Genomic DNA, 16,442 nt, shown 5'->3' on the forward strand with positions numbered 1-16,442 from the left:
GTCTAGACAGATACTATGGTTGCTGTTGCAAGAGATTGCATCACTGCGGCTTCTCTGTTGTGCATATACATAGTCAAGTCCATAATTTGCAGCCATAGCAACATTAAGAGATGTAGTGTTTGATGACAATGTGATAGTTTGACTACGCCATGCTTGTAGCAGTGGTGGTATTAGTGTTTCAAGGTGGATGACTTTAAGAAATACCAGTCTTTATTACTGCTCATGGTTTTAGTAATTCTTGATGAATCAATGGGTAATTGCTCATTTTAATAGCCAGGCAATGTTTGTATAATGTAATTAACCTTCCACATTTAGCTAGGTGTTTCTTCAACTATGATATTGATTCGTTGTTTTGTTTTAAACCCTCGTAGGTTAGGCAGAGTTGCTTACGCACACTTTTAAAGCACACCTTTGATAATCTCTATTTTTCATTTAATTCAGTCATTTTTAAGAATTATTTTGTATTTATTTGTTATTTTTATTTCATTTTATTTTATCATTTAAACAATGTGTGTGGACAGAATACAGTTGCCCGCTATTATCTAACTTCTATCTTTGCTTAGCAAAAACAGGCAGCTCTTATAGCTCCTTGTGGTTAGCTTTTGATATTTCTCAATTTTTACACAAATCAACATCAAACCTTTCATACTACATAATAGAGATTTTTCTCATACTTATTAAATGTGTATATGGTTCCAATCATCTGTATTTGATGGAGACTTCTTTATCTTCATAAACTGAGCACTGTAGCCTTATAGTAAGATTGGACCCCGGTTCAAATTCTTGTTTTACCCAGCCCCTCTTTGTGGAGTTTGCATGTTATCCCTGGGCATGTATGGTGTTCCATGGTTGAAGTTCTCAAGTAAGTTCTCACTCACCAACTATAACAAGCACTGACAGTCGAAAACGGAGAGCACAAAAAACAAAGCCACAGTCAGATTTAATTTAGGCCTGTCTTCAAGTTATGCACAAAATTATTATTATCTTTTGGCTCCAGCAGATATGATGTACAGCTGAGGACTTTTTTGTTTTGTCAAATTGACCAGCAAAAGCAAAGCTCAGCACCAGCTGAAACTTCTAGGTTAACACTTTCTACACAATTTTGCTAATGTGATATTAGCATCGGAGCTCAGTGTATCTGTGATTCAGTGCCCCTCCACTGCTGTACCCAACCAATATTTCACATCATACACAGTCATTTCTCACTAGCTCATGCAGTGGACTTTTGCTGCACAGTGGAGTCTTGTGTGCTAAATAGTACTAAATAATACTCATGTTGGCTAGTTTAACATACTTGTATTGATTGTTTTTGTTATTTTGCTGGTGAACCACGTTCCCCTCTCTCTTGTTGGCTTTATTAACATCTTTGTTTGATTGTTGATCTGTCTCCTCCCCTATTGTCCCCTATTTACTTCTCACCCTAACCAGTCGAGGAAGATGGCTGCACATCTTTGAGTCTGGTTCTGTCAGAGATGTTAAAAGGGAGTTCTTTCTCTCCAATGTTGCCTGGTGTTTACTCATTGTGTTAACTGTTTGGATTATTTTTTGCTTTACTTATGATTGATTAGGCTAGATTGGTCTGTTGAACACCTTTTAACATTTTGTTAAGTGCTATGCAAATAAAGTCTATTATTTATAATACATTATTATCATTATAGAGTAATGCCTAGTCCAAAGATTTTATGTGCTATTTTAGCGGAAATTATCTCTGGAGTGGAACTAAAATAGATCTTTTATAGTAACTTGGGACATCATCATGATTTGATGAAAAACATTAAGTGTCTACACAGTTACTGCCCCAAATGAAATTATTTTATCGTTGACTCAATCACAGCAATTACAATTATATCTCCGTGCTTTCTCAACATACATAGCCATATATCTTTTTAAATGGTAAGCACATTTTAAGCATTTTCTCATTTTACCGCTTTTCAGTCACTTTGGAAATTTGTCACAGGCCCAACTTGTGGAAGGCTGAAGTTGACTTCAGGGGACAATGTACTGTTGATGGGTTTTCCCAAAAAGGGCACCAAGCTTGGATTGATTTTGATATATATAACTGTCCGATTGCTGCAGCAGCAGTGATTTTCTCTTCCATGTCTGTTTTGGAAGTAACTTGGTTAGCATCAGTGCCAGACATGCCTTTTCCAGTATTGAATCTGTCTAAATGAGAACCAGGCCTTTATCACTCCTATTAACTTGTCTTCCACTGCTTTTATTTTGACTGATTTTTGACTATGGCATATGGGTTTTTGTTGTAGGGGAGTTGCTGAATAAAATTGGTGCCAGCTTACGGACGTTTTAGCAGAAAAGAGTATGCAGTGCCACTCGGTTTATATTCATATAAATCAATGAAATGATTCAAGATGTCAGTGAAGAGTGCCTCATCCTCCCTTAGCCGGCTCAATACAAGATGCAGTTTGAGAGAGGAATGTCACTAAAGGCATTTAGGGGGAAATGATTATGCGTCAAAGTATTTTTGCAGCTTCTTCAAGCAATACAATGTAGAAAATCTATCAGTCTTGTGGCTGGTAAACTACAGCAACCAAATGGAAAGACCAGTTACCAACCCAAAGACACAAGGAAGTGCCACTCCAGTGGTTGTCATATTTCACACCCCAGTTGTTCCTAGCTGTCATGCTTTCTGGGTTCAACCTCAACCTCCTCTTGTGTATCCATTAACAACCTCAAAGAACCAAAAGTGTATATGGCAAAGACCACTGGAAATGTTGATGCTAAATTATTGCATGGTCTAAAAATCTCATCCTGCATTCTTATCCCATCCTGTGTCTTGGTTAGATTATAAGGAGGGGAAGTTAGGTTTGTAGTGCATCCAAATTATTACTTGGGGGAGTTGAGGTAGTGGTATTAGGTCCGCATCCCCTTGTTTGGTGTTTTTTTTAAAGGCATAGATAATTAAAGAAGCAAATGGACATATGAGTGCTCAGCAAAGATATGCTTTTTAGCCCAGATAACCAGATATGTGTGTCCTGAACTAAGCCTTACCTGGATAAGCCTGCTAACCCAACAAAACCTTCATGCAGTGATTGCTGTTGCTCTAAAACCAAATGCCCCACTGTGTAATAAACTCATGGCATTTTGAAAGATGAGACATATTTTCTTGGTATCTCTTGAACTCTTTGATCTTTAACACTAGATGTGTGTTGCCAGACTTGCTGTTGTGCAGCACTTATCAGTGGGCATTTTGGGATTTGTCAGAGTTGCCACATCGACGACTGCTGTATCACACCACTTTCAGTCCACACACACACAATTGACATCAAGACAGTAAGAAATCTAGACCCAATATGGTTCTTACAGTTTGACTCAAGATGAAAGAGATTTACTGTTCCAGCATATCTTTTAATTCAACCACACCATAATCAGAATTGCCTGTGTTGTAATTGTATCAAAATTCTACTCTATGGTGTTGGCATAAAGCACACAAGTTATTATATCAGCTCAGTAGTTTAAGGGTGTGTAGGTAATCCTTTATTTTCTGATAGTACCCCTCTCTGCTCACACTCACATGAACATACAAGTGCAGTGAAAGGTGAATTCCTCCATTTTACGAATTATCTTCCATTGCACTGTGCCAAAAATAAATAAATATCAAATGTCAAAAGACAGCTTCAAAATATTAATGAGGCAATTTGGCAATCGGATGAAGGAGATGGTATGTGGAGACTGTGTTTCATTGATTCACAAATATGGAGTTGAAACCTTGTTAGTTTTTTTCTTTCTTGTAAAATGTCCAGGTGATCACTAACTCTTCAGTTGTCATGAGTTTATCTGTTGGGAAAATTTGCTAGCACAAAAGTGATTTAACTGACTGATGTCTAATCTTTGTCTTTGTCTCTTTTTGTCTCAGGGAGACTATGATCCAGTCAAAACCAGAGTTCTTCACCTCAGAATGAACCCCACAACTGTTGCCAAGCAACAGCGCCATCAGGAAGTGGAGGCTCTTCAGGAGGAAGTGACACATCTCAGGGAACTTGTGCGCTCCTTGCAGGATGGTGGCGCTATGGGTCATTCTCAAGACGAATCCAGTCTGCACAGCTCCAGCCTTGGCCTCAGTTTGCCGCCATCAAAGGAGGTGTTGGGTAAGATCAGTGACAAAGACACATTGACACACATTGTACTGCAGCTGAGTTTAGCTGTAGAACAAATAGTAGTAGGTCTTGAACAGGGCATCTTAAACATATTGGGATATTAAATGTGAGAAACGGACAGCATGTGCATGGAAATATAAGCTATGGATCTACATGCTGAGTTATCCTTGGGCAAGACACTTAACCCTCACGTTGCTCCAGAAGACTATGCCGGCAGCATGTGAATGGGTATGAAAGTGTGAGTGAATGGCAAAACTGTAGTGTAAAGCAGCTTTGAGTGGTCATTGATGTACTGTATATCAATTTAAAGGAGAGAGAAGCCTACCCCCTCTGGTGGCTGTTACTACTACCAGAGAAAGCAGATAATAGCTGCATTGATATTTAGGTCACTGACGTCTTTATCCTCTTGGATGTGATGAGCTAGCGGGAAGTTGTGTAGTTATGACATGATTTAAAAATTACTAGTACTTAAGGAAAGGAGGTCTGGTAATATCTCTCTGTGTCTCTCTGTCTCTCACGACGCTCTTAATTTATCGCTTGATCCGTTTTTCTTCTGTATTTGTGTTATTTTTTCCATGTGAATGATTGTCTCTTATCCAAGGGTGGGAATTATCACAATATTGCGCTATACTGTGTATTTGCGAGACCTATATTGCGATATAGAGATAGTGAGCATTGGCACCATCTAGTGGACTAAAATGTCTACTGATTTTAGTTAGTTATTCTTTATTTGTATCAGCTAAAACAATTGTGTGTTGATAAATTGAATCATGGTGTCTCAAAAGCAGTATAATAAAGGCTCGAAAAATGTTTTCCCTCCACCCCGACTTTCCCCGTGTTCTCAGTTGAAACTCTAGCAGGTAATGCAGACCTAATGCGTAATATCTTTTGTTATTATTCTACCGATCAGGGCTGATAATATTTGTAAAGAAAAGTTTTGCTCTTTGTTCATGAACTACGTATATGAACTAAAATACTCATCGAACCCACTCTGTATAGTGGTGGAGCCTCACATTAAAATCTATGTGCAATTTATATGCTTTGTAAAATTATGGTTCACAAGGAGACAAACATTGGAAATAGTGTGTGCAGACTGTGTGCGTATGTGTGTTTGTCAGCAGTGTTACCATAGTTGAGAAGTAAGGTTATTTTATAATTATGCCTTTTAATGAGACTTTAAACCATTATGTCTGCAACAGCATTAAGAATGTAGTTTGCAGTGAAGCTGCAGGAATTATTGTTCATTTTGCACCAGATTAGAAATCCTTCCATTAGACTCATCAAGCTTAAAATAAAACCTGAATTAAACCAGCCTTAAGTCATCTTTCAAACCCTACACATGACTGCATTTTGTGAGCATGTTTTTTTTTTTTTTTTTTGCTTCTCCTTGGAAGCATCCTGAAGGTTACTTTGCTGTTGGCAGTGAAACGTGATTGAACATATTGAGGTTTAATACTCAATTTAAATGCCTTTTGCTGTAGGCATTTAATTTCAGTAAAACATTGTCAGTCTATGATATAGCCAGAAGGAAGACCAAACCACATGCAGAATCATCCTCCCAGACCACCCCCTCCTTACATTCATGCTATTCTGCATCTCTTTTTCATCGCCATGCTCAGAGAATTTTACTTAAAGCTATACTTACCTTCCTTGCATGTCTCACAGCACTTAGTAAAAATTTAAACATGAACACCTCCACCTCTGCGAAAAGTGTAAAAATGCAAGAAAGGTAAGTATAGCTTTAATTATTAATGTAAGATCTCAGTCATTACCAGTTGTGACAGGGAGTCGTATTATTTTCACCTTTGGGAGTCTGTGTGTGTTATGTGTCAAAATGTGGCCCTGAAAGTGACGACTGTAGCCGGAATTACCAATGTTGAGGCAGTTGAGTACTTTGGCAGGTCTGAATAGATTTTGACAGTTCAAAGTAAGTGTAGGATTTGCTCTCGGGGTCCGCCTACAGTTGGGAAACAGTATTGTATTAAAATATATGTTGTAGTACCATAAGCATTTGCAGACGAGGCATATGCATACAGGCGTATTCTGAATCTATGGCATATGTGAGTATAGTTTTGTAGTTCTTTGGTTTTTTTTTGTTGGAACTTGTGGCAAACTCCACTCAGAAATGCCTGAACTATGATACAAACCTTTTTGCTGTGAGGCACCAGTGGGCCACCAGGTGTCACAACCTTGGAATTTGGTCACACAACTTTAAATAAGTGCTTAGTTTATCTGTAATAATGTTTTACTGACATGACTACTACTAAAATGTCTCTAGAGTACATTCATGGAATGTCGTTGTAGTTTGAATGTAGTTTGCATCATTACCCACTATGTTCTATTAATTTAAAAAGATGCTGAGGGAGCTCAGTGGTAAGTATATTTTACACACGCACACACAGACGATATAAACTGTGTATACATGAAAGAAACTCCCTCCGTGATGAAATGTTTTTGACAGTTTTCAAGAGAGGGTGCACACACAGCCGCAGAGACCAATTAAGGGAAAATGTCAGAAGTCAGCGACTTTCTCAAAACTTGGCGGTTATTTAAAAATCCTCTAAGTTTAATACTTTGACTCGACTACTTTGTTTTAGCAACTTAACACGCACAATGACAATGATGTATATCAGTGTTGACGGTGGTGATTGCAGTGGCAGTAACACTTGCAGTACAAAAAAATGTAACAATGTTTTTACCAGTCACTCTCAGGTCAGCGTGATAGCTGCCACACATTGACGGTTGTGTCACATTCCCAAAGTCTTGAAACGGCATTGTCATCTATGACTGACACTAAAGAGGAGCCCAGTTATCTTGGAGACAGACGGGCGCACAGACAGACTTTCTAACCATCGACTTGCTTAGTGTTGACAGACTAAACTGTAATAGGCCAAAGTATAATTTATGTGCCCGACTTCAGCTCATATGCAGTATCACTAATTGGTGTGTATGCAAAAATAACACATTCTATTAAGTTAGGGAAGGCAGTGAAATAATTGGCGTACAGTAGCTCTCGCTCACACATACATGTTTTGCAGAAGGCCTGGTTGATCCTGTTAAGTCGTGATTGTCCAATTCTGATTAATTAATTTTTTTCCCCTCTGCACAGACACATTGTCTTCCCAGAGTTAAAACTAAAAACGATACAAATGTTCCTTTTCCTCATGTCCAATCTATTGCTATTCTATTATACTATTCATTTGCACAGTTCTTGAAGACACTGTTCTCATTTGATCATTTTCTATCACACTCTATTAGCAGTTCTTGAACTTGAAAACTGTTGGGAATTGTTTTAAGTTGAGCTTGGATGTGCTTTGTATGTCTTCTCATTTATTTGTTTATTGTCTTTCTTCAGTTGTTGTTTTGTACACAAACAATGGAAATACAATTTGTTTTTCAATTGGCTATGTTAGCATTAAATCAGCCTTTGTCTTTTGCCCCCGGAATTTAACTTTGACCAAATGACCTGATTGAAAACAACTGTCCTCGGTCTTGTTTCTTCATATAAATGCTAACTTACTGCAATTTATACCCTGATACTCCACTTGCAATGCATGCTATGGTTGCTCACAGTTTCAGTGTCGTGTAAAAGGTGGTTCACTAAATAAAACCTTTTTTGGCCGAAATCATGATGACTCGATATCAGTGGAGAGTCTGCTTCACTGTGATGAAAACATTTGCCCCATCTCTCAACTTAAATTCATGTGGAAAAAAGATGATCACATATTACATTACCTTCATAAAGCTCCATTCAAAACGGTGTCCGAGTACATCAGGAAAAAAAAGAATGAAGAATGTCAAACATTACAAAAGTGATTGTAAGAGTGTTTTTGAACAGTCAGAAGAGAAACATCAGAAAATTGTTTGTATTGTTGTTCTAATCTCCTACATTCGTGAGCTATGTTCATGCACAGTTTCCCAGGCTCACATGCACTTTAACATTTGCTGCAGTGATAACATTGTAAATAATTATATGTAAATTGTAATGACTAATTTTAGCTCAGACAAACACATTTTCCCTGCCTTCTCATACCCAGCCTTCAAATTAAAGTCATTATGGTAAATTGATTTTCAACAAATTAAAGTCGAACCCATTCCTGCTTCTCTCGGCTCCCAGCTAGAATACACTACAGGCAGCTTAAGTCACCGCTGTACTCGCTTGCATTGTAGTGTTGAGCAGCTGGTGAGCTGCAGACAGAAGCTATTTGATATAGAGCCCTCCATCTATGCTGCTTTCACTTAGTGAGTTGGATGTCCTTGCACTGCTCCACAGAAGAGTCTTGTACATATTACACACATAAATGAATTACACTTTACAAATTAAAAATAAAACAACCGTCCATATTTTGTTGACCTGCATGGGAACTAATATATTCTTCTAACTTGTGTTTGTGTGGCAGAATTACGTAAGCAGATGGACCGATCTGAACTTAGGAACCAGAGGCTGAAAGAGGTGTTTCAGAAGAAAATCCAGGAGTTTCGCACAGTTTGCTATGTTCTGACTGGATATCAGATAGATATCACCACCGAGAGCCAATACAGACTCACCTCAGTTTATGCAGAGCACATGGACGACACCTTGCTCTTCAAAAAGGTATGTAGAATTCGCATTTAGAGGCAGGTAATGTGGACACAGTCATTGTTGAATAAACACATGAAAGAAAAGATTTTTGCACAAGTTTAGAAATGTTTTTTCTGTAATGCAACCCTTAGAAGAGAAAGTGACACGTCGAAACCATATTTTACCACAATTTTAACATCAACATAATCCCAGATTTTATCTTTCATATGATATGTGTATTTATTTAATCTTACAGGCTGCAGTATTTGTGTGAGTGCTGATATCAGTCTTTTACAAGTGCTTCTGAAAGTGCTTATTTGACCTTGCAAGGTGTTCCATTTTTCTATTGCCCCCTTTTTTACTGTGCCCCTCCCACATCCATGTGTATGCACCATTACGCCATGTCATAGCTTAGTGCCCAAGTCGGCCATGCAGTGAGAACACTGTGGCGACAAATATTTTCTGTGCTGTTTGTATTGAATGAGTCGAGGAACGGGGCTTGTGTGTGCATGTTTTAACTATGTGTGTGGGGAAAAAGAGACGGGGAGGAAGAGTGATGACTGGGCAATGTCACAGGGCTGGGCTGCATTAATCGATCACCACTCCCCATACACTCATTTAATGGGCTAAATAAAAACTTTAGTTCTGTCCCTAAGCTGTTAGGCAAATCCTTTTCTTAAGCAGCTCTGCAGTGAAAATATCCTGTTGTTTACACTTAAGGACTGCTTTGTCTCTTTCCTCTCATGTCTCGCCCCTCCATCCCATCCCTGCACCTTTTCTCCATTGATCTGCTTCTTGTTGTTTTTCTCTTGCTCTCTCTGATCAGAGTGTGTCGCAGTAGCTAAACACTGTGTTACTGTTTTGTCCTATGATAGGTGTCTTCCTACTAGAAAAGAAGCCACATAGAATCCAACTGTACTGCAGGTTAATTGTTATGGCCAAGCGGGGTTGACGATTGCATCTGATCATTGCCTTGCTCAAGGACTGGCTTGATGCAGAATAGTATTTATTTTTACAAAGTATTTCTCTTTTCTGTCCAATCTGTTCCCTCCGAACCCACCTGCGACCTGCCAGAAGAGATAATTCACTGACAATATTTATTAACCTCAGGCTGCGTTCCATACGACACACACACACACACACACACACACACACACACTCACCCCACCTCACCTCCCTACTCTGGTGAGTGCACATGCATACAGATGTACAAAGACACACTCACAAACGCATAATAAAGATACCAACACCTCCAGTATTAGTATTCGGGATGTTCTCCACTGCCTGTGTTGGACACACACGTCTGGTGGCCTATGGGAGCAGAGAGGCATGTACTATTAACACAATACGACACCCAAACCATACACGCATGTAGAGAACACACAATCACAAGTTGCATGCCCTTTAGGTATGTGTATGAGCGTAATCTGCGGTATGAGAATTGAAAGTGGCCTAATTGTAGGATGAGGCAGGAGTAAGTGGATAAAAAAGTGGGAAATTTGGATATGGAGCAAAGGCATTTTTACAAACAGGATTCCAATGTGATTCACCTCAGCCACAGGGTTGCCATATAATCCTGCTAATATCCGTCTTTTGCAGAGGCACCTAAATCCCTATTCCTTGGTCTAAGCTGTTTAACCTGCAGCTGTTATACCCCCCCCAATTCTCACTCTCTCTCACTCCAAATGTTATGTCCAATGAGAGTACATTTAATGTTTCAGATTAAATTGTTTGCTACATATGTGCAAGATATGGAAGTGTGTACAGTCAGTGCATTCCCATACATGCTTTTCATCGGATAAAGACGATAATTAATTTGTCTTAATGTCGTGTAAACACAGTCTTACTCTGGGTACTCCTGCATATATGCCCTTAGACGGACTGGAGTCGGACTTGGCGTTCCCTTGTCCCGACATGGAATCCCAATCCAGCATTAATACCACTGTAATTACTAGTTAATACATTACAATTTTTCACCAGTTTCACCATATCGCAATCCTAATAAAGGTTGTGTTTTGCAAGGTCAATGTGTCACATTGCATTTGGGCTGAACTGTTAAATGTTTTCTAATTGTTGTTGCGATGTGAAACAACGCAATTAGAAAATCGTAAAGGCTGCAGTTTAATCAAACTTTTATTTATTGTTCTATATTCAATGCCAGTAAAGAACACTATAATTGCATGGCACATATCTTTAAATTCCCAACTGTGCATAATTATTTATTATATAATATTATAAGGGGTAATATTGTCGTAATGCCCCATCTTGTTTATATCACAGCAATATTGACCCAAACCTTTATAAAAAAATAAAACATCTGAACTGAAAAATAGTCATATATTTATTTTTTGCATTACGTTTTTTCATGTTCTTGTCGTGCGTCTCTTATATTTATTGCGACATATCTCCAGATACATTTTTACACTTCAAAGTCAAACGCAGTCTCTATTATGTTGTCACGATCATGCCATTATTTTTTGATCAGTGTTACAGAATCAAGTCAGAAGCTCAGCTGTGTGTTTCTATTATCAGACAGTCTTGAAATTGTGGGAGATGAAACAGTCAGTGTCAGCGTTGCCTGCGTTTCATTCTTTCTATAGTGTTGCGTTCAAGTACCAGTGCAGTGCCACATCTGCTTAGCCGTAGCTGGTGTATGTAGAGAAAATGTGTTTGTGTCAGTTAATGATGGATAAATGTAAAGTTATGGAGAAATGTCTGTGAAGTTGGAACTATTTTCACCATGAACATGTAAATGTGCATTAGTCTATGCTAGGCATGTGTTTCATGTTTATTTTTAGCCCAAACCTAGGTGAGAGGGCTGATGAGCAGAGGCTCATAAATACCTAATCACTGATGATAATCAGCAAGATAAACACCTTAGCTGTATGAGCAACTTATATGAACATTTTTCTTCTTAAAGTTTCAAGTATAGGGAGGGGCATTTTACATTATTAACATAACCCAATTTAAGTATTCTAAGAAACGTCCTACTTGTCTTGAGAACTCAATAACGGCTTTGTTATTAAAATCCATACAAGAGCAACCTTAGCAAAGTTACTTTTAGTCGAATGAGATCAGTTAAAAACAAGATTTTTATAGACAAACAAGTTTGACAGGTTGTTTGTCTTTACGTAATCTTGTGAAGCAGATCCTCTGCTGGGCTTACACACCTCTACTATTGATTAGCTCATTAACAAATAAACAAGCACAGAGGCACAGAGCTGCTCTCTCCTCAGCAGTCGGTAATAGCTTCTTGATGTTACTGATTGACTCACTTTTCTCTTTTTCTTTCCTTCCCTTTGCTTGTTCCCATTCTACCCACATTTTCTTGGGTTAAGCTTGTCATCAAAGTGAGATTGAGGGAAACTAAAGAATATTTAGAGAAATAGAGTGGAGGGTGGATAACGCACAAACGGAGCAGAATTTTTTTTTTTGCCAGTGGTTTAAAGAAACGATGAAGTCATTCGTTTAAGAAGAATATATATATATATATTTCTATGTGTTAGTATGAGATTAAAGGTGCCATATGTAAGAATGTGGCCAAAAACGGTTACTACATTCAAATTCAAAATACCGAGGTCTTTTATGTTTCGTTTTCTGACGTAACTGGCAACCCGTGGTTGCTCGACATCTGAGACTCTACTGACTGCAATGATTAGTAGACGGTGGTAGGTGGCGCCACATGCCAAAACATGATTTCAAAACATAAACATGATTTGCAGTCTACAAAATATTTTTTTTAATGCAAATATTTTGGCTGTACTGTTGTTGTTGGTGATTTCAGTTTGTTATATGAACATTATTCCTGAGTCTCTGTGACATAATAGGAGGATTTTATGGCCTGTTGCTTTAGATTTATTACATAATGCACCTTTAAACGTGAGAAGAGGTCAGTTAATAAAGTACAGTTTATGAACAGTGCTGAGTCAAAATGAACTGTCTCTGTTTTATCTACCACTTGGGAATGATTAACACGACACAAATGTGTGTTTGCCCGCAAGCTTGTGTGTGGTAAGACAGACAGATTGTAAGCCATCGCTGCTTGAATGGTTCAGTCGTATGTCTCAGATAAATTTAAAATTACTTACAACTTGAAGCACAGCAGAGCTCGTGCAGTGAAGCCCGGCTGAAGCAGGGGCCCAAAAGCTTCCTAGTGTGTCTTTCTTGGTGATCCGCCCGTTTTCTCTTCCTCTTTTCCAGACCAGTCAGAGTTGGTCATTAAAGTCTTTAAGTTTTAAGCAGGCAGATTGGCACCTATTTAAAATGATAAGCGCTCATTAAGGAGTTGCATTTCTTGTTAAGCCATTTTAAAATCAATTTTGTTGTAAAGTTGGATGAGAGCTCAGTTTAATGGGAATGGTAGTTGGCACGCATTTATTTTTCACAACCGCACTATTGACAGCTCTCCATGGGGTGTAAAAAATATCAATACGTTTGATTTTAAAGACGAGGACAATTGGAGAACCATTCTTTTTCTTATCATGGCTGTCATAACATTTTACTTCTATTATATTACTCTCCTTATGTTGATTCACCTACCACACATGCTTGTAGAAGCACCAGATGCAGTAGCTTCAATTAAAGCGGACCTAGAACGGAAGTTCCAATTAACACTGTTTTTTGGTGTGTATCTGCTCCATTACCTCGTTTATGAAGCCCTGAAGATTCGAAATAAACAGTTCAGCCACTGCTGAGAACGCTGTGTTGTATTGTAATCTTGGGCTCACCGAGGTTTCTGAAAAAACCCGGTCAGGTTACATAAACAGCATTTCTCCTGAACAGCAGATCCTCCTGCTCCGGGCACCTCTGGTTGCGCACATTGTACCGCAGAAGAAGAATCCCTGTTGTGGAGGTGTTTCGCTTGCGAAAGTGTCTTCTGACTCCGTGTCCTACTCCGGGTGAAAGTCGTAAAAGAGACTGCGGCAGGGAGTTGTGACAAAGCCATTTTTAAACACTATTAAAACAATATGTTGATGATGAGTAGCAGTGCATCCACCGTTCCAGAGCTGCACTTCTTAGAGCTGGTGTGCTGATTACATCACTTCCAGGTATTGGCCAATCAGAAGACAGTTGGGAAAGCTGTCGTTGGCTGGCCAATCACAACACAGTCTGTCTTTTGGGGGTGAGATTTCAGTTTGAAACAGCGCGACTGACGAGATCTTCACTTAGGAGAGATTTCTATTGGCTCATTTACAGCAACTGTAGGTACCCAGCAACACATAAAAGTAAAGGCTCTTTTCAAGGCATTCCAGAGACTCCAACCCATTATCAAAGCCTATCAATTTTAATCTTGTGATTCTGTGTCCAGCATGGAATTTAAAACAGTCACATCAGAAGGCCGTATTTGTTTCATTGGAGACTGAGAAGAGCAGGTTGGTTGGAGTAAAACAGATGTAAAACAGATTGTGATTCATAACTGTGTGCAGTAAAGAGACTGGAAAACACTTTTTGTTTGTTAACTAAGACACAGATTGAATATGGGTATGTGGCCATTTGGAAGATAGGAATCAAGTTTTGAAGAAAATCCTGAACAATATATGTTCAGGAAGAAAAAATATATACCAGGCATGGTCCAATAGACTTGAAATTATAAAACACATATGTAAGTGAAATATCAACACGACTGGGGGAGGATTCCATGCTGCCCACCATCCCCAGTTTGGATGAGTAGAATGAAGTAGAAGAGAGGTTACTGTAATCACCAATATTTCTGACTTTATAAAAATAAGAATAAAGTGAAAATAATGCAGTTCTGATTGGTCAAAACTACCCACAAAAAGTCCTGAAGTAACAAGGTTTTTTAACATTGTCAAACAGCAATTTGTGGCTTTGTTTACTCCTTGAAAAAATATCAGCAACAAAAAGAACCCCTTGTATATTTAATCATGCTGTTTAGCTAAGTTAAAAGGTCTTCGTAATAAAGCCACTCAGCATGAAGTTCAGTGGATTTCCGCACTCATTTTGCCCTCTGACATTTACACAGGAAACAACAAATACATTCATTTAACTCATGGGATGAGTTAACCAAGGGGGGATATTGCATTTTAATAGGAGGCCACCTCATTCAGAACTGAAATGCAATGTCAGGACTGAACTATATAATCTACATGTGCACATGAGAAGACAATGTTATCCGTGGGTGAAAAGCTGCAGAGAACATTTTAGCAATAAGGTGATTTAAAGAGTGCACCAAAACATGAGCGCAAACATGCTATGTTGACTTCCGTGCTCATTGGGACTTCACAATGTGATAAATTCCTGGAATTGTTGTCTCAAGGAGCTACGCTTTGTCCATAAAACATGCGAGAGTGCTCGCAAGGGCAACAGTATTCGAAAACCAGAAGTCCACGAAACGTTCTATTCTTGGCTCCACAGTGCAGCACAGAGTCCTACACAAACAGGTTTGGCAGGTGATTGAACTGCTGTGGTGCTTCATTCTTATGGTATTTTGACCAAAGCATGTCACAGACATGTTCATTAGGACACCAGGAAACTAGTTTAACTTGGAGAAATAGGTTATAATATGTCCCCTTTAATGAAAATGAGAATAAAAATGTTAGAACTCAGGGATGGATAGGGACATGATTTCATCAATACTTGTACTGATACAGTTCTGCTATAGTTCTGATATTTCTGTATCAGTTACATCAGCTTTTCATCCCCCAGTGAGTTTTCCTCATTTGGACTGTCTTCTGTGGCTGCTGCTTGTGTGACACATAAAAGTCCTTCAAAGTAATGGCAACAGATTTTTCTGTAACAAGTGAGTGTCACCTTGTCGGGTTTCTATCAATGTTGGAGCCACAAAGCTGCACCTGGGACGCTATAGTTCTGTTAGCAGCAAGAGAAACGATCTTGCTGGAGCAGTCACACATGCTTAGCTACCTCACATTAATTCTAGACATGATGCAATGCACAATGTCAGCAGCTGGTTCCCATCCTTTTTAACGTGAATTAAGATATAAGCAAAATAAGTATTGATAGCGGCATTGTTTGTCCAGATGCTTATTGATTCTTCACTACTGACCAATGAGGAACCAGTACCAATTTGACACTGGATCTCCATACATTACTTTTAAAAAACCAGTGCATTTAGATGTCATGAAATGCAAGAAAACAAAACAATCGGATTAAATCAACTAGACTGGATGTTTTGCCTGAAGGCCACAGTGAGTCCTCCACTTAAGCTTGTGGACAAAGTACAGTACAGTTACAGGGCTTTTATCCACAGACCTCAGACAAATCTTTTTTTGAATGAGAAAATCCAGGGTTTCTGATGTGAATGAATCATTCAGAACAAAGGATTTTTTAACCTGTCCTGCCCAGTACCTAGGACATGTAATATGGTTGACTGCATGCCTTGTGGTGTCAGACAGATTTGCTGTGCACAGGACGATTCTGTGTAGTTATTATTATTTTTTATTCCTACTTCTTTATTTTATGATTATGTGGTGTGGGCAAGCGGACCGGACAGAGACGAGGAGTGAGAGAGAGAGACAGATGGGTAGATAGATGGAGTAAGGAGGATAGAGAGAGGCGTGGACACCTATATCAATGTTAGTATTATGTATAGGTTAGCACTAGGGATGTGAATCTTGGGGTGGCTCACGATTCGATTCGATTTAGATTCTTAGGGTCACGATTCGATTCGAAATCGATTCAATGCATAGGACCATAGGATTGATACAATGCATATTGTGTTAAGGCTGATTATGGCATCAAAACAATACAGTTTTTATAAGATAATGTGATCACACAAAGGCAAACTTAAG

General features: G+C 38.7%; 1 protein-coding gene across 1 annotated transcript in view; it reads left to right on the plus strand.

Moving 5' to 3' along the window:
- Positions 1 to 16,442, plus strand: part of mad1l1 (mitotic arrest deficient 1 like 1) — a gene marked incomplete at its 3' end in the record, with an annotated part of 53,072 nt that overhangs the window by 21,971 nt on the left and 14,659 nt on the right. The window contains exons 16-17 of the mRNA XM_083909723.1: positions 3,872 to 4,103; positions 8,513 to 8,706. Coding sequence (XP_083765849.1) covers positions 3,872 to 4,103; positions 8,513 to 8,706 — 426 coding nt within the window. The remainder of the gene's footprint in view (positions 1 to 3,871; positions 4,104 to 8,512; positions 8,707 to 16,442) is intronic.

This window comes from Microchirus variegatus (genome assembly GCF_963457635.1).
Source record: "Microchirus variegatus genome assembly, chromosome: 23".
Classification (NCBI taxonomy): domain Eukaryota; kingdom Metazoa; phylum Chordata; class Actinopteri; order Pleuronectiformes; family Soleidae; genus Microchirus; species Microchirus variegatus.